Here is a 20,661-nt window from a genome sequence, read left to right as displayed (position 1 = left end):
TAGGAAACTGTATTAGTCCTGATGAGCAATGACTAATTCATTACTGCAGACAAGTCTTGACAAAAAAAGCAGACAGACCAGTATTTCTTCAAATACGTGTACCTGCAGCATGCTGTAGTGTTATAAGAATATTGTTTATACTCCATATGCACAGATTTATATAAATAATGCTACATGGGGAAATAGTAAAGCATTTAGTCGCGGTTTAATGTCTTGCAGTAAAATAGATATATTGCCCCTGCTGGTGGGGAAAAAACACTTGAATATCTGCAACTTTCAGGGAGGTTTCTCAGCAGACACCAGCGAGCACAGCCCGAAGCTATTTCGCTTGTTTAAAATTCCACTTGGGTGTGCCGTCTGAGAAACGCCTGTGTTTTTACATTGATAGAGAAGTAAAGCAATAGACAAGAGACAAAGCTCTTGAGTTAACACACTTACACTAACCAGACTCCCAACACTTTGACGCAGGACAAAGTCAGTCTTTTTTTTTCCAAAGATGGGGAAACTTTTGATTTCCACCACCTACCTAATGCTGGTAAGTGCTCCTAGTTTGGTTTTATAGCACTCCTACATGATTGATACATCTTTACTTTCTGTCACTTTTGTCATGCCAGGAAGCATTAAAACATTTAAAGGTGACAAGTCAGTTTGAAACTCACTTTCACCTTTAATGCACTCTCTAACCTTGCTTGTTGCTATTTGAGATTTAGACTACCTGTGCTGTGAAGTAAGATTCACAACCACAGTGGTATAACAAAAAGTCCCAGAAAAAACAAAATTGTCACGGCCGTCATGGCCGGTGTGTTTGTGGAGCGGACCCAAAAGACAGCATAGGAGAAATAAACTGATGATCAAACAAAGAGTGAGCCTTTATTACGGCTGATAAAAAAAAGAAAAAACAAAACAGAAAAACAAGGCGAGACCAAACAAAAGTGAAACCTAATCTGGGACTGAACTAAACAAACTATGGAGACAATGACACGAGACATAAGATGAAACCTGAACAGGTGAATGAAAAACCTTGAACGTGAAGTACTTTAAACATGACATGAGCATGAACCTGAACTGCTGAAAGCAAACACTCAGTGGCCTGGCTTAGTGTCATTGTCGTCATAGTTTGTTTAGTTTAGTCCCATTTTAGGTTTCACTTATGTCATTCTTTTCAGCACAACCTCACATGTCTGAATTTACAGTTATGTTTTCATTTTGACATACTGTATTAGCACAACTGATCTAAAGTCAGACAAAAAACAAACTCTGATTAGAAAAAGGTACATTTTTTACTGTAACAACCGCATATACACACTCCAAACACGCTAAATCTCTCACAAACTCTCTCTGTCTCTCTCTCACCATCACTCCTTAAATTCCCCCCTCTTTCTAAACATCCAAATGTCATGTTGCCAGAACATTTTTTGATTGGTCAACATTTTACATTTTTCCACCAACACAGGTGTTCTTTGTTTTGTTTCTTTTTTTTATGCTCATAAGCTGAGAATGCTTGCTAGAGCTGTCCTTAGACATTACAGGTGAGGAAAAGATGCCACGTATATATTGTTTATCATGACTCTGGTTTTACGTGGCCTATCAACACAACTGAAAAACTGTTATATATCATCTTTTTGCTTTGTCATCTTGAAGTAGTCATGTGATTGGTTTACCACAATTACTTTATTTATCCTCAGTCAAACAGCAGCACTCATGCGATAGTGGGGTGCGCTGTCTGAGAAACGCCTGCCTTTTTACATTGATAGAGAAGTGAAGCAATAGACAAGTGACAAAGCTCTTGAGTTAACACACTTACACTAACCAGACTCCCAACACTTTGACGCAGGACAAAGTCAGTCTCTTTTTTTTTTCTAAGATGGGGAACATTTTGATTTCCTCCACCTACCTAATGCTGGTAAGTGCTTCTAGTTTGGTCATGTAGCACTCCTACATGATTGATACATGTTTACTTTCTGTCACTTTTGTCATGCCAAGAAGTATTAAAACATTTAAACATGACAAGTCAGTTTGAAACTCACTTTCACCTCCAGATCCTGTCCTGTGTGGAGTCGTGCTTTCTGCTGAGATCTCTCTACGTAATTGTACCTGAAATAATTCCACCTGGATACCAAGTAGCAAAAGGTGCCGCTCTGTGTATTTGTGTTATTCCTTCAGTTTGAAAAAGTGTTGTAAGCCGAATGTTTTGTGTTTTATGTCTCTTTTTAACTTTCACTTTCTCGCTTTTCAGTTGAAACCGTCGGCTGTGATTTAAAATCAGTGCAGTTAACTGTGAAGGACCCGAGTTTCACAATAAAAAGTAACGGAGCAGTCGTAGCTTTAAAGTCTGTCTCAGTGGGAGAAAGAGGACGGATATTTTCTGTGTCTGCTCGGGACAATAGTGGACTGGAAAATAAGATGGAAGTTCACCTTGTCCACAGTACCATCTTGAAAAGACATGTAAGGCAACTGCATATTGTGAGTCGTTTATACAGGTCAGAAGGAACAGTGCATCTTTTTTCTAACATGTCCAAACTTGTTGGAATATCATAGCGACGAGGCCAAGGCTCCCTGAACGGCTCTAGAAGACGGGCATGTTTTCTTATTCCCCCGAGGCATGTAGTGGAGAATGATGAAGGGAGCTATCCAAAACTAATTGACAGGGTGAATTGAATGTTTAATTTTCATCATTTATGATCACTGTGGTATACAAATGTTTATTGTCAATACACATCAGATTGTAAAGACTTTATGAATAACAGAATCCTTTTTTTCTTTTTCTTAATATGTATCATTTTATTTGGTTTCTGCTGTGGCAGGGGTCAGATTCCCCAGACAGCCGTTATTGGTACTTTATTGAAGGAGAAGGAGTCGATACGTATCCAACTGGAGTGTTCAGTATGGACACAGACACGGGGGATCTGTTCTTGCTCAAAGCAGTGGATCGTGAGGAGTTCCCAGCATATAATGTGAGTGTGAAGATGACGCTGGTTTAGAAGATTTGTAAAGAGTTCCAATAATGTTCCACAGTCATCTTTAAGGAGTGATTTATCAATCATTCAAATAGTTACACAATATTTGTTCCTCTACTGAGCATGTTTGTTTATTTATTTTTTCATTCAAACCTGGAACTGGCACAGTTCACATATGGAGTCTTGTTATGTTCCTGACTCTGCTTTCTATATTTGTGTGCATCAAACTAGTCAAACATTTGTTTGTTTTCCCTCTATAGATTTTGATGATTGTTTTTGACAGGCATACCAATGCGGAGCTAGATGAGAAAGCCCCCCTGAGAGTGATTGTAGATGATGTCAATGACAATGCTCCAGAGTTCGTAGGTCCTTTACACTTTACAGTTCCTGAGCACTGTAGTGCAGGTGAGAAAGACAACTTACAGTAATAGTTGATTCTGTTGTATTTGACTTTCAGTGCAGTTGCTCTAAATGATTATGGGTTACAATACAGGGACTGTGGTGGGAGTGGTGAGTGCAACTGACAGAGACCAAATTGGCACAGACCATGTGAAGATTAAATATACACTCGTATCTGGATCAGACATGTTTACCATTCATCCAGAAACAGGTGTCATCACAACAACAAGCAACACCCTAGACAGAGAGGTGAGCACTGCCTCTGCATCACTGATACCTGTGAACTTTATGTAATTGAAAACTTGCATCATTAAAATCGATGATGCAAGTGCTTTACAACATATTTTTTTATTATAATACTTTGTAACATTTCTTTCAAAGTTAAAAGACAACCATGTGGTGACTGTAAAAATCCAGGATATGAACGGTGCACCAAATGGTCTGTTTGCCACATCGACAGCAACAATTGCTCTGAGTGATATTAATGACAATCCACCAACCTTCATGAAATCATCTGTAAGTGTTTGAAAGAAGTGTCAGTTTGTAATTTGGCTGAATAACTGAAATCATATCGATTGATTTTGGCGTCCTTTTTCTACTTATTTCACCAAAATACTTTTTACTAACATAATTAAACAGCAATTAACCCCCTCTGCTTTTTTTCTTGTAGTATAATGTCACTGTGCAAGAAGATGAAAGTGAAAAACTTTTACTTCGAATTCCTGTTCAAGATAAAGATTCGATAAACACATCGAACTGGATGTCAAAGTTTGTTATTACTAAAGGAAACGAAAATGGAAATTTTAGGATAGTTACTGACTCGCAAACAAACGAAGGGCTTTTGTACATCTCAAAGGTGAGACTGGCTTATTATTCAATTCATTATTATCATTTAGTGATGTTGGTGGAAGCATTTTGCATGGATCACATCTAATGCAAAGTCAGCCTATATACAACTGATTTATATTTATAAACTTTAAAATGTCTTTCTTTTTTCCAGCCATTAGACTATGAGAAGACCAATGATGTCCAGCTTCAGATCACTGCACAAAATGTAGCATCACTGAATGGCAGCAGTGCCACGTGGCAGTCCATCCCTGTGAATGTCAATGTTGAAAAAGTGGATGCAGTCAGGGCTGGACTGGGACAAAAGATCAGCCCGGGAATTTTGACCAGAGACCCGCCCACCAGGTATTATAGGAAAAGCAATAGAGCCTGTCAATGAAAACAAACGCTGTTGTGACAGTGATGTACAGTCTTGTTGGTATATATGCAGGATTTCTATACATGTTACATCAGATAAAAACTTTGGTTGTAAGATTCAGACAATTATTTAATAACAGCCAGACATTTTAAATGAAAATAAGAAAGAAAAGTATTTCTTTGTGCCCCCCTCTCCCTGTTAATGCCCTACCTGGCCCCCTGGCAAAACTTTGCTAGATCCACCCCTGCACAGTTACCAGCTGTCAGCTACTTAGAAAAGGATCCTGATGTTATTTGTCTCTCAGAAACAGTTCATAACTTCCTTTCAACTCATTCATGTCACCTAAAAGGTAAACCTGTTTCTCCATTACCTGTTCAGCTCTGATGATTCAGTAAGGACATCTCCTGGTTTCATCTTCATGTTTCCCTCTCACCAAACTGATATCATGACCAGCAGCTTTTACAGCTGTTGGCTCCAGCAAATATCAGCTGATACTAGAAATTAATATTAAATGAATTCTAACAACAGCTGATCAAGCTTAAACCTGCTGCTGTTGTTTAGCGTGACATCTGCCGGTTTCCCCGTTCTGGTGCAAATTGGGCGATAAACAAGAGAGACGGGACTTCAAACCATTCAAAATCACAAAGCTAAAAAAAAACAATCAATATACCTACAATATTGATCAGTTTCCCTGCACGCAGTCGATCTAGGGCCGTTTCTTCTATTAAATTCAATTCTTCTTTTAAAACACTAAAAAAGTCCAACGACACACATTAAAAATGGGCACCTACAATAACAAATGATCCAAACAAAATGGCAAAAGACTCTTACCAACAGTATACCCCATGGCTATTCAACTACGAAGTTAGTTTGGCAAGATTTTTCAAACTGAGGAATTTATCTGGGCCAGATATTTTTTTTGAAGCCAGTAAGCAGCAGATCATGATCAATTTCAAACCCACACAACTGTATTGAAAAACAAGTATTTTTTTTTATTCCTATTCCCCTGTAAATCTGGTGACCTCTCACAAATGCACACCAAAAGGTCCATTTTTTAAAAAAGGGAGCTATAACTAAACTATTTTTTGCACATTTGAAATAATAATAATAATAATAACAAAAAAAACATTTTGATAATTCTCTTTCAAATTAAAATAAATATTTCGCTGACCACTCACTTTTCCTGCCATGGATGGAGCCCCATTCGTCACAAGTATACAGACACGCTTCATATCCAGACCATTTTCCTCAAAAAGAGCTTAAATCTTCTCAAACATCATTTCGCCAGCTGTGTGTCCCTCTAACGGTAGTAAACCGAGCAATTTTCCATCCAAAAAAACGGACATATACGCACAACTGTGCATTATCAGTTCTGTCAGTGATCCCCTGCTATAGACATTACATCAGTTTTCTTCAGGACATCTAACAGCATTTCAAACTCGTCTGATGCCAGAACTTCAACTCTACAAATATTTGAACTGTCTGACAGGGGTACGTTTTTAATAGCAGATGTCACACTTACTTTAATTTTTTCATCACTTTTCACCGCATCCACCACGGACAGCATGCAGTATTTCGCTGTTTCAGAATCTGTGAAAGACCTTTTCTTCTTCGCCAAGAAGCAAACACGAAGGGAAGATGCTGCAGCTCTGTACAGGACCCTCACTATGGTAGTACAACTCTGGTTGTAAGATTATTAAACTCGATAAAATGAATAAGTGTCAGTCCAGGCAGGGTTAAACCGACAGTTTTCATTGTCAATTTTGCGCTTTTGGAGTGAGAAAGACATGTTGTCGCATCATATATTACAATGATTGTTTAATATGTTTACATCACGGTGCATTGTGGGTTAAATATTGCTAGGCTACTAGGAGTGTTGCATTCACAGTCTACACTACGCTGTAGGAATTTTTAATTTTTTTTTAAATTAACTAATTTTTTGCGTTTTCTCTGTGTTTCTGCCAGGACCACAGGCAGGGCCACTCGCAGGTTGCTTCTGGGCCGCCATTTGAATAGGCTTGGTATACCCACTCACACCCAAGTGAATTAATTGCCTCTGGTTTTTTTCCACAGAAGAGCACTGACTTCACCGCACACACCCACTACCTTTTCACAGCTCTTCAGCCAATCACCTGGCAGAGAGCAACAAACTGCCAGGTGACACTTGTTACATATGGATTCAGGGTAAGATGGGGTGTGGTTGCTTTTTGGACACTTGGAAAAATGACTGATTCACCTTTTCCTGCAGGTCTGTGTCCTTCGGACTACTGGGAATTATGATTATACTGTGTCCTGTGGTCCTCCTCCTACTGCTTTGTGAGTCTCCCACTGTGATTAAGTTGTAAGGGTTAGATGGGGGTTCTCTTGTAGTTTGCTCATTGCATATTAGGAAGTAAACAATGTTGCATACAATAGTGTAGGTATACCACACATAAAAGCACTCTGTGAGCTCTGATTTTGAATATGCCTGCTTTTTGTTGCAGTCCTGGTCCTTGTATTTTTCTGTCTAAAAAAGAGAGAGAAATTGCAGCTTTATGACTCTGGAGACACTGGAGGAATCCCACTCAAAGCTAACACGGAGGCCCCAGAGGACAGCATGGTAAGGATAGTAATGTGTAACCAATGTCTCCGTTTCCAGGTCTTCTAAAAACACACACACACACACACACACACACACACACACACACACACACACACACACACACACACACACACACACGCACACACACACACACATTTACTTTGTTTTGCCCCCTTTGTTTTACAAGAAAAATCTTCTTGAAAAATGGGTTTGAAAACATAAACAACTATGGGATACTGTTTGTTCATGATTTGGACAGGGGGAACAAATTATGGAATTATATATGTATATCTATTATCCCTTTAAAGCCGGTCGGAGCGGACACGCTCCATTTTGCGTAACTATTTTTAAATCCCAGTAGCACTGCAACCACGTAAGCTAGCGCAATAATTTTTTTTGCATATGAAACCGGAGGAGTTGTACTTACATCTTATGCCATCAGCTTGTCCTCGGTCACAGTTTCCTTCCACATATAGCTTTGCAAAAACTGCATAAAAAGCACTTGCAGCAACAAAAACATAATATTCCAGAAACACGCTTTGCCGATCCGATCAGCTGTTCATAACACTTCCTACGTCCATCAGCGTGAACTATCACATGTCCGGCATGACCTGTCCGAAACCGGAAGTGACGTCATTTTGCGGAAATGTAGTTTTTTACCATCGTGGCCTCATGAGACTATACTTGTGTTTTTAAAAGTTATCTTTGACTTTATGACTTTCTGTGTCGTTTCTGGGATGCTTAGGACTCATATTGCACTGCTGGAAATATTTTTATTTTGATGCATATGCTGTTATTTTGCAAATTTGCACTATATTATATTTTTTTGTTTTTCCTGCAGTATATGAAAATTGGTGTATCTCAAAAATAAAACTATGAAGACACTTAAAATAATTTTCCTTTGGTGGGAAACTACAGTGGGGCAAAAGAGCCACCGATTGTGCAAGTTCCCCCACTTAAAATGATGACAGAGGTCAGTAATTTGCACCAGAGGTACACTTCAACTGTGAGAGACAGAATGTGAAAAACAAATCCATGAATTCACATGGTAGGATTTGTAAAGAATTTATTCGTAAATTAGGGTGGAAAATAAGTATTTGGTCACCTCAAACATGGAAAATCTCTGGCTCTCACAGACCTGTAACGTCTTCTGTAAGACGCTTTTCTGTCCCCCACTCGTTACCTGTATGAATGGCACCTGTTTGAACTCATCATCTGTATAAAAGACACCTGTCCACAGCCTCAAACAGTCAGACTCCAAACTCCGCCATGGCCAAGACCAAAGAGCTTTCGAAGGACACCAGGAAAAGTATTGTAGACCTGCACCAGACTGGGAAGAGTGAATCTACAATAGGCAAGCAGCTTGGTGTGAAAAAATCAACTGTGAGAGCAATCATCAGAAAATGGAAGACATACAAGACCACTGATAATCTCCCTCGATCTGGGGCTCCATGCAAGATCTCATGCCGTGGGGTCAAAATGATCATGAGAACGGTGAGCAAAGATCCCAGAACCACACGGGGGGACCTGGTGAATGACCTGCAGAGAGCTGGGACCAAAGTAACAAAGGTCACCATCAGTAACACACTACAACGGCAGGGAATCAAATCCCGCAGTGCCAGACGTGTTCCGCTGCTGAAGCCAGTGCATGTCCAGGCCCGTCTGAAGTTTGCCAGAGAGCACATGGATGATACAGCAGAGGATTGGGAGAATGTCATGTGGTCAGATGAAACCAAAGTAGAACTTTTTGGTATAAACTCAACTCGTCGTGTTTGGAGGACGAAGAATACTGAGTTGCATCCCAAGAACACCATACCTACTGTGAAGCATGGGGGTGGAAACATCATGCTATGGGGCTGTTTTTCTGCCAAGGGGACAGGACGACTGATCCGTGTTAAGGACAGAATGAATGGGGCCATGTATCGTGAGATTTTGAGCCAAAACCTCCTTCCATCAGTGAGAACTTTGAAGATGAAACGAGGCTGGGTCTTCCAACATGACAATGATCCAAAACACACCACCCGGGCAACAAAGGAGTGGCTCCGTAAGAAGGATTTGAAAGTCCTGGAGTGGCCTAGCCAGTCTCCAGACCTCAACCCCATAGAAAATCTGTGGCGGGAGTTGAAAGTCCGTGTTGCTCGGCGACAGCCCCAAAACATCCCTGCTCTCGAGAAGATCTGCATGGAGGAATGGGCCAAAATACCAGCTACTGTGTGTGCAAACCTGGTAAAGACCTATAGTAAAAGTTTGACCTCTGTTATTGCCAACAAAGGTTATGTTACAAAGTATTGAGTTGTATTTTTGTTATTGACCAAATACTTATTTTCCACCCTGATTTACGAATAAATTCTTTACAAATCCTACCATGTGGATTCATGGATTTTTTTTTTCACATTCTGTCTCTCACAGTTGAAGTGTACCCCTGGTGCAAATTACTGACCTCTGTCATCATTTTAGGTGGGGGAACTTGCATAATCGGTGGCTGACTAAATACTTTTTTGCCCCACTGTAGTTTGTACAACTTTTTTGTATTTACAGTTTTGAGGGATAAGCCTCTTAAATTTCTCTAACTACAAATATATGTTAAAAAAACAAAAACGGTTTTAAATTTTTTTGTAGTTTATTGCACTTTTTTGCAATTTATGTAAGTACTATGCACTTAATGCAGACATATTATTAAAATCTGGGCTATAATGGTTGTATTGATGTATAGCAACTTGAAATGCTCCAAAGAATGGCTCCACAGCATGTAAAAATATAAAGTAAGCTCTGGCGGACTTGATTCTATGGTAGGTCTTAAAGGGTTAAATATATCATTATATATCTTTTTTTCCATGTGGCTTATTATATCTCCAAAAGTATTACAAATTATCTCCAAAATTTCAGGAGTAGTTACGTTTAGTTGCATTTCATTTATATAATTTTTTTAAGGGATCTTATATCTGTTTTCACTCTTGTATGCTTTTCATACAAGTTTCACACAAGACAGATACAAACTTTATAAGAAGCCCCGTCAATAACCTGTCAGTTATGCTAGCAGTGTCCAAGCATTCTTTTTTTTTTTTTTCTTTTCATACCACGCATCCCTGCAGTGGCTCTTGGGAACCTCTGTTCTTTATAATTGGGAATCAAATGGCCACTATCTACATCATGCAATGTTGTTTATTATTACAAACATATTATTTGTTTGTTTTTGATACATCCAACAAAAATGTCTTGTGGCAGACCTTTGCAAAAAAAAATTCAAAAATAAAATAGCAGAAGTTTCTTTTTCTGCAGTAAAATAAATGTCTGTGAATGTCTGTAAAAGATATTATTTCTCTAACTTGTTGGTCATCTGTTTGCTCGATGTGTAATATATATATATATATATATATATATATATATATATATATATATATATATATATATATATATATATATATATATATATATATATATATATATTAGGGGTGCAACGATATTCGTATCGATATTGAACCGTTCAATACAGTGCTTTCGGTTCGGTACGCATATGTATCGAACAATACAAAATTTTTAATTTATTTTATCAACTTTCCTTCTGACGATGCTGTCTGTGTTGAGCGCTCAGTGGATCTGCGCTCGACAGTGCAGCCTAGGCGGAGTAGTCGAACGCAGATTCACTGAGTGCAGGGCAAGCTAGCAGACAGAAGTTAAGCTCTCCTTACAACATGGACCCCCCCCACCCTCATTCAGATCTGGTGTTTGGAACTATTTTGGTCTTCATGTGACATATGACCCTGAAGGTAAGCGCGTCATGGACTAAAGTAAAACAGTATGTTGGATGTGCCACGCAATGCTCAATTACATGGGTGGGAGCTAGTGTGTTAGCGCAGTTAGCTCGTTAACGTGTTGACGCCGTCCAGCCCCACGCACGGGCGATCCGCGGTAGCTCGTTAACGGAGATTTGCCGTGTTGTGGCGTTAACGTCATTTCAGATTAACGCTGACAGCACTAGTGGGAACACAACGAATATGACTGCACATTTACTCCGACATCATCCTTTTTTCTTTTTCTTTTTTTTTCTTTTTTTTGGGCCTGTCCCGTTTGGCTCTTTTGCCATCAGAATTGTTGTCTAAAGGCAAAGAAAGATGCCCAACGGATTTACTTTACCAAACTGACCATCCCAGCCTTACCGTAATGGTCCATTTGATTCACCTTTTATTGTTTATTTTATTTTCACTTACTGAATACGGGACAGACTTGACTGGGGGAAAGAAGGGGAGAAAGAAAGAGGGGAAGAGAAACAGCTGAGAAGAGACATCATCCTAGTGCAAAGACAAGTGGAAGCAAACAAAAACAACAAACACGCATGCTACAAACTTTACCCGAGTCATTTAGACAGCCGTTAGCACATGATTCTCCTTATGGGGACCTGACATGTTTAATATGCTGATGAGAATATAGCCCAGAAGAAGCGTATAGTATAGCTTTTAGTTTGGAAAGAGCCATTTCTCTGTAATAAACTCTCTTTTCCAAAGATGAATGTTTTCTCGATGAGATAGATTTATTTTTTTATTACTTTGTTGTTTCAGCAACATTAAATATAAAAACTGTACTTTTGAGTTAAAATATATATTTATAATTTTAATAAATGACAAATTAAAAAGGCATGAACATTTTTTTTTATCAAAAAAATATCGAACCGTGACACCAAAGTATCGAACCGAACCGTGAATTTTGTGTATCGTTGCACCCCTAATATATATGTGACCTTCAGTCATGTCCTCAGCAGCTTTGAAAGTGTTGTATGCTTCCTCCTATTATCCAGGCTTGGGAGTAATAACAGGTAATAATAACAAACTACCTGTGTCTTCCAAATGGGAACAGAAGAGGATGGGCAGCATTCAGGGGACGTGGCTCTGTAGCTGACTCAGAGGTCACGGTCTGAACGCTTGGCTTGTTACTGTGGTAACAATGTAAAAACAGAACAATCAAGTGGTGCAGGTTTGTATCTGCTATTCTTTGTTGCTTTATTTTGTTGTTGTTGATGTTGTTGTGTTTTTTTATTTTTAAGCAAAAGTGGTTTGCACTAAAAACTATGAAGATGCAATATTTTGGAGCTTTGTACGTCAGCAATCAATTCTCTAAAAAAATTATATCTTTATTTTTGGAGGGTAAATTTAAATTAAAACAAATACATAATGAAACAAAATAACAATTACCTAATATTTCAAAATATGTAATGTAAAATTACACCTTCATAATAATCTATTTTAAGCACAGTTGATTTAATTCTGCAGAATTTCCTAAAGGCACAGAAATTGTGTGTAACCATGTTTTACTTCAACTCGGAGACTGTGAGACGGGTGCAGTTTGAGCTCACTGTAAGTCAGGTTGTTGAAACATTTCCAACAGTAGTCGTGTTACAATCTGCACGAGGGCAGAACTGGAGCACTAACGTGTTACTGCCTGAAACTAAATACAACTGGCTGCACAGGAAAAACCCAGTCAAAAGACAGTGTATACCCTATATGTATTTTGCATTTTTAAGTTGTTATTTGACATTAACATTAAGGAGTTGTGTTTAATTTTTCTGTTACTGTTGCAGTGGTTTTTTAACATTTAAAGGAACGTGGTTATAAAACAGCATAATCAACAAACATACAATAAGCATACATGCACCCATACAACTTGTACTTTTAGTCTTTACTGTTTATTTGTTTAAGTTTTTGTCCAATATCTTTTAATTTGTAATTAAAAAAACAAAACAAATGTCCTTGTGATTTTTCTGGTTGTACTGTATATAAAGGTCAGATCCAAAATGGTTGTTTATTGTGTTCAGGTTTTGTCTCTAGTGTTTCACAGGGTGGAGCCCACATACACATAATACACTATGTGCAGTGTTCCAGCATCTCAACTCCTTGGCTTATAATTACTTCAGTCCTCTGCAGATCTAATTGGTGCACTGATGTTATTACTGACAAACAGCCCTGACCCACTGAGGTATAGACCCCACTGGACTTCTGAAGGTGTGCTGAGATCTGAGGAATTTAAAGGCCAAGTCAACATCTCAAATTTGTTAGCCTCCTCACATGAACTGCAATACACCATGCATTTTGACACCTTTCTTTCAGAACCAGCATCAACCTTTTTGGTTGTTTGAGCCACAGTCAATTTTCTGTTCGATGGAACCACACAGACCACCCTTCACTCCCTGCATGCATTAGTCGCTGGTTCACCACTGTTCCTTACTCTAGTTCATGTCACAATGAAGGTCAGTAATTATTATCACAGACTCATTAGACCAAGACATGTATTTCCCGTCTTTTGTTCTTAGTGAAACTTGTGTGGTCTTCTGGTTATTTGAGTCCCTTTTGCATTCTGGCAATTCTCCTCTGTCGTCTGACATCAACAAGGCATGTTCACGCTAACTGGATATTTTCTTTTTTCCAGACCATTCACTCTTACACATGTAAGATGAAAAGTTAGATGAAGGTATGGAACGCCAGGACTGCCATAATGAATTAATTAAATACACCATTAAATAATTAATTAAATGTGGCAATAATTAATTAAAATTGGAATTAATTAATTAAATAAATAGTTATGACACATGTAATTAATTAAATATTGACACATTTAATTAATTATTTATGTATTTCACATTTTAATTAATTATTGACACATTTAATTAATTATTTAATGATATATTTATTTCATTTTGGCAGTCCTGGCGCCTGGCTCTCATCATGAAATAATTTTATCTGTCAGCCTCACCCATCAAACTCAGGGGCGGGGTTACTACTACCACCACTACCACCACATCTACAAACTCTTAACTTTTAAATCACGCCTTAAAACCAATGTTTTAAAAATTGCATATCCTTCATCATGATCATAGTCTTTTTTTCCCCCCTTGGTCAGCTTTTATGCTTTCATACTTGCGTTCTTTTATTTTTACATGTTTCTATTTTGTTCTACTTATTTAAGGTGACCTTCAGTGTCTTTAAAGGCACCTGTAAATAAAATGTATTATTATTATTATTATTAGTCACTGCTGAGCCAGTTTGTCCAGGATGCAGATATGTAGAAATCCACATAATGTTGAGTAGCCTAAAACAGGTCAAAGTTTTGTCTTGTAAACCAGGTTAACAAGGAAATAAAGGTGCACTTGTTGGTGGCTGTTTGGTACAGAGGTATCTTTACTTTTGGATTCTTAACTTGATGTATTTCATCTTTTTGGTTTTTAGTTTTTAAACCTTTCAATTTTATTTAACTTTTCACTTGGAATCAATCCTTTGAACCGATTAAAAGGCAACAGGATAAATTAACCTTATACAGTTTAGTTAACCTGTCAGTGGATAGTTTTCGGAGATCCTTCAAAACAACAGTAAGTCTTTAAAATGATGTCTTTCAGTGTTTTAGCTAATCCGACAGGTTGACTGAAGTCGGTGAGCTTCAGTGGATTAGCAGATTGTTAATGTTAATCCATCTGAACTAGGATTAAAGCTTCACTTTTCTAGTGACAGATGAATGTCATGTGTAGTTAGTGTGAAGCATTTGATTTACTGTTGGCTGGTTTCATCTATGAAAACACATCATATGAAATGAATTCAATGCGTTTTATCATCTGGGGCGATCGTAGTATTTTGTGTGAAGGGACAAATGCCTATTAGGGGCGATCGTGGCTCAAGAGTTGGGAGTTTGCCTTGTAATCGGAAGGTTCGAGCCCCGGCTTGGACGGTCTCGGTCGTTGTGTTCTTGGGCAAGACACTTCACCCGTTGCCTACTGGTGGTGGTCAGAGCCAGTGTCCGGCAGCCTCGCCTCTGTCAGTGCGCCCCAGGGTACCAAAAGCTGTCAGATTTTATCTGACACAATCTAAAAAAGAAAATCACATCAATCACAAACAGGAAATGTACTGAGTTACTCTCCTGTACTCTGATTACTGTTGTGAATGTTTTCTCTGTGTGTGTTTCTGCTGCTTCTTTGTCCTCACTGTAAACAGATGTACTGAGAGACTCCTGCACTGATGTTTCATAGGAAAGTCCAAACAGCCTCACTGGTTCTCCATAAAGAACAAAGATTTGCTGTCTGTGGCTCCAACACAACTTAAAGACAATCAAAGGTGGACAAAGTTCTCCAGAACAGCTGTGGTTTGATGGAGGCTACAGCTAAATGCTGCCTCCTCCATAGTACTATATACATTTTATACAGTGACGTCATGCTGAAGTCCTTTGGCTGATGAGTGTAGCCAAAGGTTATGTTTGTGTTGTTCTGTGGAGATCATTCAAGAACTGCACCTGTCCTGCTCTTTAAAGATGACACATGTTCTGATCCTCCTCCATGCTACCAAACATCACTCTAATGTGACTTCTTTAAGAGAACTGATACAGAAGCGTCAAGTTTGAGCGACTATATTATAGACAAATCGTTCAGCTTTATTTAATCCTTAAATTTAATCTCATGTAGTCAGATTTGAAACTCAATTTCTGTTATTCTATCATAGAAAATACCAACAGGCTGAGACATTTATGACACTCAACGTGTTGGATCGGAAATACCTGCTGTAACTGCGTTGGCTTTGCTGTTTGTCGGCGTCTTCACATTTGTCACTGCAGGTGAGATTTATAAACCGAAGCATGTTCTTAGTAAGAAAAATAAACAGTATCTGCCTCGTTTACACATTACTTCCCAAATAATTATTTTCATATTTCATATTAAGTTTGTTTATATCTGTGAAGGCATCATGAGGTCTTGTGGCATCAGTGTGGATGTAAGTGCTTGGTCAAGTGCAGCTTTTACCACAGAGACAAAGATGTCTGCGTCAGTGTGATGTAGTTTCAGGGGTCAGTATACAGCTACAAAGCTTTTTCTTCATGTTCTACAGTATAAATTTAACCTGTGCAGTTGCATGTAAAACAACAATTGTATTTTTTGTAGATATTGTCATAGAAAGCTCTGCATCAACCCTCTGAGGTACCCAAGGGGAATCACAGTTACCGCTCAGCCTGTGCCCAAAAGAATAGAATAGAATAGAATAGAAAAAAAACTTTATAATCCCACAGATGAGAAATTTCGGTGTTACAGAGCCTTTAAAGCAAAGGAAAATAAAATATAAAAGGGGGGGGGGGGGGGGTGGTCCTATAAACATAAGCAACCGAAGTCCGTATATACAGGTAACAGTGTACAGAATATGTAAAGCAAAATTTTAGAAAATTGTTCGGAGATATGTATAAAATGTACAGGGTAATGTATAAAATCTATAGAGCTATTTATAAAATGTACAGTAAACAAACAAGCTGGTGAGTAAGATGACCAAAAGAATGTTAAACTGTATTATAGAGTCTGACAGCTGCTGGTAAGAATGACCTGCGGTAGTGAGCACTTGACATATTTTACCTACATAACCCGCCAGGAGGTTACTGACGTCCATTCATTCATTTGCTGATCAGAGAATACAAATGATTGAATCAGTGGATTGATTAGTTATGATGCTTCCTGTGGAGAGAACAGAAACTGTGTACGTGGCGGTTCTGTTCTCCTAATCTTAAGGAGCTTCATTATTCCTTTATTGCGCAGTGTAGTACAGGGGCTATCAGTTGTTTATCAGACCATCTGTTCAGTTGTACGATACAGTTTGCATTAGTTATGGCCTTTGCTTTATTGATTATCATAAATTTATGTGTGTGTCTGTGTGTGTGTTTGGGGGGGTTACAGAAAAACATGCATCACAAATATATAGCAAACGAGCGCAACGCCCCCTGCTGGACATAGAATAGAATAAACCTTTAATATCTGACCTGCAGTCAGCTCAGAGTGAAGAAGTCACTTGGATGAGTGACGAAACATTTCTCCCACAAAACACTACGTCCAGATGAACAGAATCAACTTTTGGAGAACCTTTAATATCCCACGAATGAGAAATTTGGCCGTCGCACAGCTCTTATAGCAAGATGAATATGACATTTAGAAGGAAGACACAAAGTGGTCTTATATACATAAGCAACCGTATGCACAGATAAAAATGTACAGAGATTTGTACATGTGAGTGTGGGGGGTGTATGGATGCTCCTGGTGAAATAAACAGTGTACAAACAAGCTGCAAATAAGTAGCAGCAATAAAAAACATGGGATCCGTCAATTAAACAGGTGATGAGTAAGATAACAGTGTTAAACTGTGTTATAGAGTCTGACAGGTGCTGGTAAGAATGACCTGCAGCAGCGCTCCTTCCTACACTGTGGGTGTAAAAGTCTCCTGCTGAACGAGCTGCTCAGAGCTCGTACAGTCTCATGCAGGGGGTGGGAGGTGTTGTCCATGATGGATGTTAGCTTACACAACATCCTCTCTCCCCAACCTGCTCAATGGACTTCAGCGGAAAGTCCAGCACAGAGCTGGCCCTCCTGACCAGTTTTTTGAGTTTCCTCCCATCCCTCTCTGCCATTCCACCACCCCAGCAGCAGCATAGAAAATAGCAGACACCACCACAGTGTCCTAAGTGTCCTTAGGAGAGTCCTGTTCACCCCAAAGGATCTCAGCCGTAGCAGATGGAGACGACTTAGACCCTTTTTGTAAAGTGTATGTGTGCTTGTAGACCAGTCCAGTTTGTTATTGAGGTGAATACCCAGTTATTTGTACTCCTCTACCGTATCAAACCCTGGATGTTTACTGGTGTAATAGCGGGTGGCTCCTTGCTGAAGTCAATCACCAGCTCCTTCGTCTTGCTGGCATTGATGCGAAGATGGTTCTGTTCTGTTAATCTGGACGTAGCATTTATAGATGAACAGAATCAACCTTTTGGGATTTATTTACCTGGATGATTGAGCATCCTTCAAAACTCTCAGCCTGTGCTGTCAAAGTGTGACATTTTTGGCTTTTTAAAAAATGTTCTCCAAACTAACTAACAAAAATTCTTGCACGTAATTAAAAAAAAAAAAGTAACTACAGGTTGTCCTTTAACAAGAAGAGAATACTTCACTGTCAACAGGACTACAGTATCAGCAGATCTGCTGATGCAAGGAGGTCGGGGTGCCTTTGCACTGCAATGCATTGGTAGCATTTGCCCTGATGCTGACAGTCACAATGAACAATTCACATTTTCTCCTCTTTCTACTTATTTCCAGTCTCGAGTCCTGGCACCTCCTCTTTATTACCTCACCATAGGCACACTCAGTGCCATCAACCATCTCATGCGTTAAAGAGAAAGCCTCCCAAATAAGTTAGAATTAAAAATAAATGATTAGTGATAACAGAGAAAAACATAGTCTGCAACTCTGCTTTTTGGTGTTTCCACCTTGTTCAGGTGAACAGTTGTACTTCGACCTTTCACCTCTCTGCTCTGTGTTGTTTCCTCTTTCAGAACAGAAAAACATCAAAGCTGAGTCTGGACAGGACGTCACTCTGCCATGTCGAGCTCCAAACAACAACACCATAGTTGTGGAGTGGAGAAGAGCTGGCTTGGATGAGTATGTCCTTTTGTACAGAGATGAGGGGTCTGTACTTGAAGAGCAGCATCCATCTTTTAAGAACCGGGTGGATCTGCTGGACAGATGGATGAAGGATGGAGACGTGTCTTTGATTGTGAAGGATGTGACGATTAATGACACTGGAACATACGAGTGTCATGTCGTCCAGAGAGAACCCAGCCTCAAGAAGAGACTCATTAACAACAAGCCTATCTGTATCATGGACGTGAGAGTTGTTGATCCTCCAGGTGAGTGAGTAGAGTTGAGTGTGTGTGATCAGAGGTGAAGCTGCTTCCTGGTTGTTGATGTTTGTTTCTAAAGATGTTGTTGATGAGACTTTGTAGAAAGCAGCTGGTCTGAGTGATGTGATCAGAGTGCAGTAGATAATGTCTGACAGCAGTTTGAAGAGGAAATGGATTCTGTTCTGTTCTTCACTCATCACCTACCTGACAGCTGACACCTCACACCTGTTTCTCCCCTGCAGGTCAGACAGGAGGAGACACAGAGGATGGAGGGAAGAAGGATGGAGGGAAGGAGGCTGGATCTGTTGGACTGATAGTTGGTCTGTCAGTTTCTGCTGTGCTTCTTGTTGCTGCTGTTGTTGTTTTTCTCATCTACAGAAAACATAAACAGCAGAGTCAGGATCCATACTAGCCTCCAGTTGAAATGCAGCCTGTTTGAAATCTTAAATGGCTTTTTTCCAGCTGGTCTCTGAGTGTCCTGCTGCTTTTCCATGTTATGACTGAATATAGACGGATATTGGGTTTTTTTGTGTAATACCATCCAATACTCGAATAGTCTGCTCTGTTTCAACCTTAACTTTGGAGAAAATGGATCTGGTAGCGTCTTTCAATTCTTATGATTATGGTGATCTGTGATGGTTTAAAAAACAAACAAATCAACAAGAAAAAATAACTGCCACTGTGATTCAGAATGGCAAAAATCCAAAGTAATTAAAAAGAATACTATTGCCATTGTAACTAAAATATGTGACAGTTTAAATTAAGATCCAATAAAATAAGAATGTCTATAGGAGATATGGTTCATATTTGCTGAACTGACAATTTTTGCCCCAGTAATGTTTTTGAGTTTTAATCATTTTCACAGCAAAGAGTATATCTATGTTTACTGTAAACCTTTAAAATAGATGATTGCTGACAGTTTTTATATCAGCTATAAAGAGAGATATCATCATGATCATATCACTGACTATTTTGATGAGTTTCTCATCCCTAAAATTATTTTTGTCTAAATTAACATTTATTTCTTGACTCTCAACATTTTTTTGCAATTTGCTTCCTGCAAATTTGTGATTTATTCTCAGAAATCACCCCTCATTCCCTTTAAGTGCATCATATCAGTAAAGTCTTATCTAAAATAAAAGTGCTGTCTGCTACACAGACACACATATGTGTCAATTGATGCATTCAAATAAAATCTTACTAGCAGACTTAACAAAACTGGAGCAAAGAATCACATTTAGTTGATTTTTTTCTGTTTAATCAAAACATGAAATTACATTTTCATGCAGCTTTCATGCTGAATTAACATAAAAAGAAAAAAATTGTATAGAAATATTATGGATTTTATGAATCACATTCCTGGTTTGAAAACAGTGAAAGCTGCACATATTAATCTCTGAAGGTTTTTGAATTATTATAAAAAAAAATTATTTTAATTTTTTGTGGTACATCTATATTTGATCATTAAAGCATTGAAGTTTAGAAAACACTCAAGCACTTTGACAATTTTGTTATCGTGATTTTCTGCTGGCTGGGTGCAGCCATTAAAACAGAGAAGCAACACTGCCACCACGAGGTCAAACTTGAACATGACACCTGACAGCTCTTATCAAACAAACTGCCATTAAAAGAAGACATTCACACATTTTTTTAAACATTAAAAAAGACCAATGTGTTTGATCTCATGCGTTTTATTGTAGCAGGAACTGAGAATTATTCATTCTTTAATCTACTCCCGTGCATTTTTTGTGAGTCAGTGAGAAATGTAACCTCAGCTTCCAGTTAGCTGACAGGAGTGGAACCTGCTGTGATCTACTGAAAGGCCACTCTGAGCTCAGAGTAAATGTATT

At 38.7% G+C, this 20,661-nt stretch overlaps 1 protein-coding gene across 2 annotated transcripts; it reads left to right on the top strand.

The window, feature by feature from the left end:
- Window positions 1-401: 401 nt before the first annotated feature.
- LOC308401971 (desmocollin 2-like protein) lies at window positions 402-13,046 on the top strand. 2 transcript variants are annotated; one of them, XM_080890451.1, is made up of 15 exons: window positions 402-535; window positions 1,835-1,903; window positions 2,040-2,130; window positions 2,237-2,445; window positions 2,539-2,649; window positions 2,805-2,954; window positions 3,218-3,362; window positions 3,451-3,605; window positions 3,738-3,872; window positions 4,027-4,212; window positions 4,357-4,547; window positions 6,634-6,717; window positions 6,809-6,876; window positions 7,044-7,159; window positions 11,934-13,046. In XM_080890451.1, exons 1-15 carry the CDS (start codon window positions 497-499, stop codon window positions 11,943-11,945), a joined length of 1,761 nt encoding a protein of 586 aa, XP_080746577.1. In that variant the 5' UTR covers window positions 402-496; the 3' UTR covers window positions 11,946-13,046. The 2 variants fall into 2 exon arrangements, with proteins under 2 accessions (XP_080746577.1, XP_080746578.1); XM_080890452.1 differs by lacking the exon at window positions 1,835-1,903 and having other exon boundaries at window positions 404-535; window positions 11,934-13,045.
- Window positions 13,047-20,661: the final 7,615 nt, after the last annotated feature.

This window comes from Rhamphochromis sp. 'chilingali' (assembly GCF_963969265.1).
Source record: "Rhamphochromis sp. 'chilingali' genome assembly, chromosome: 1".
NCBI classification, from domain to species: domain Eukaryota; kingdom Metazoa; phylum Chordata; class Actinopteri; order Cichliformes; family Cichlidae; genus Rhamphochromis; species Rhamphochromis sp. 'chilingali'.
The sequence above is the reverse complement of the archived record's forward strand: the minus strand, read 5'-3'. Positions and strand labels throughout refer to the sequence as shown.

Coding starts and splice junctions, on each gene's coding strand:
- LOC308401971 (XM_080890451.1), top strand. CDS start 497: ATGGGGAAACTTTTGATTTCCACCACCTACCTAATGCTG. Junction 2,650..2,804: donor ATCCAAAACTAATTGACAGG/GTGAATTGAATG, acceptor CTGCTGTGGCAG/GGGTCAGATTCCCCAGACAG. Junction 3,606..3,737: donor GCAACACCCTAGACAGAGAG/GTGAGCACTGCC, acceptor TTTCTTTCAAAG/TTAAAAGACAACCATGTGGT.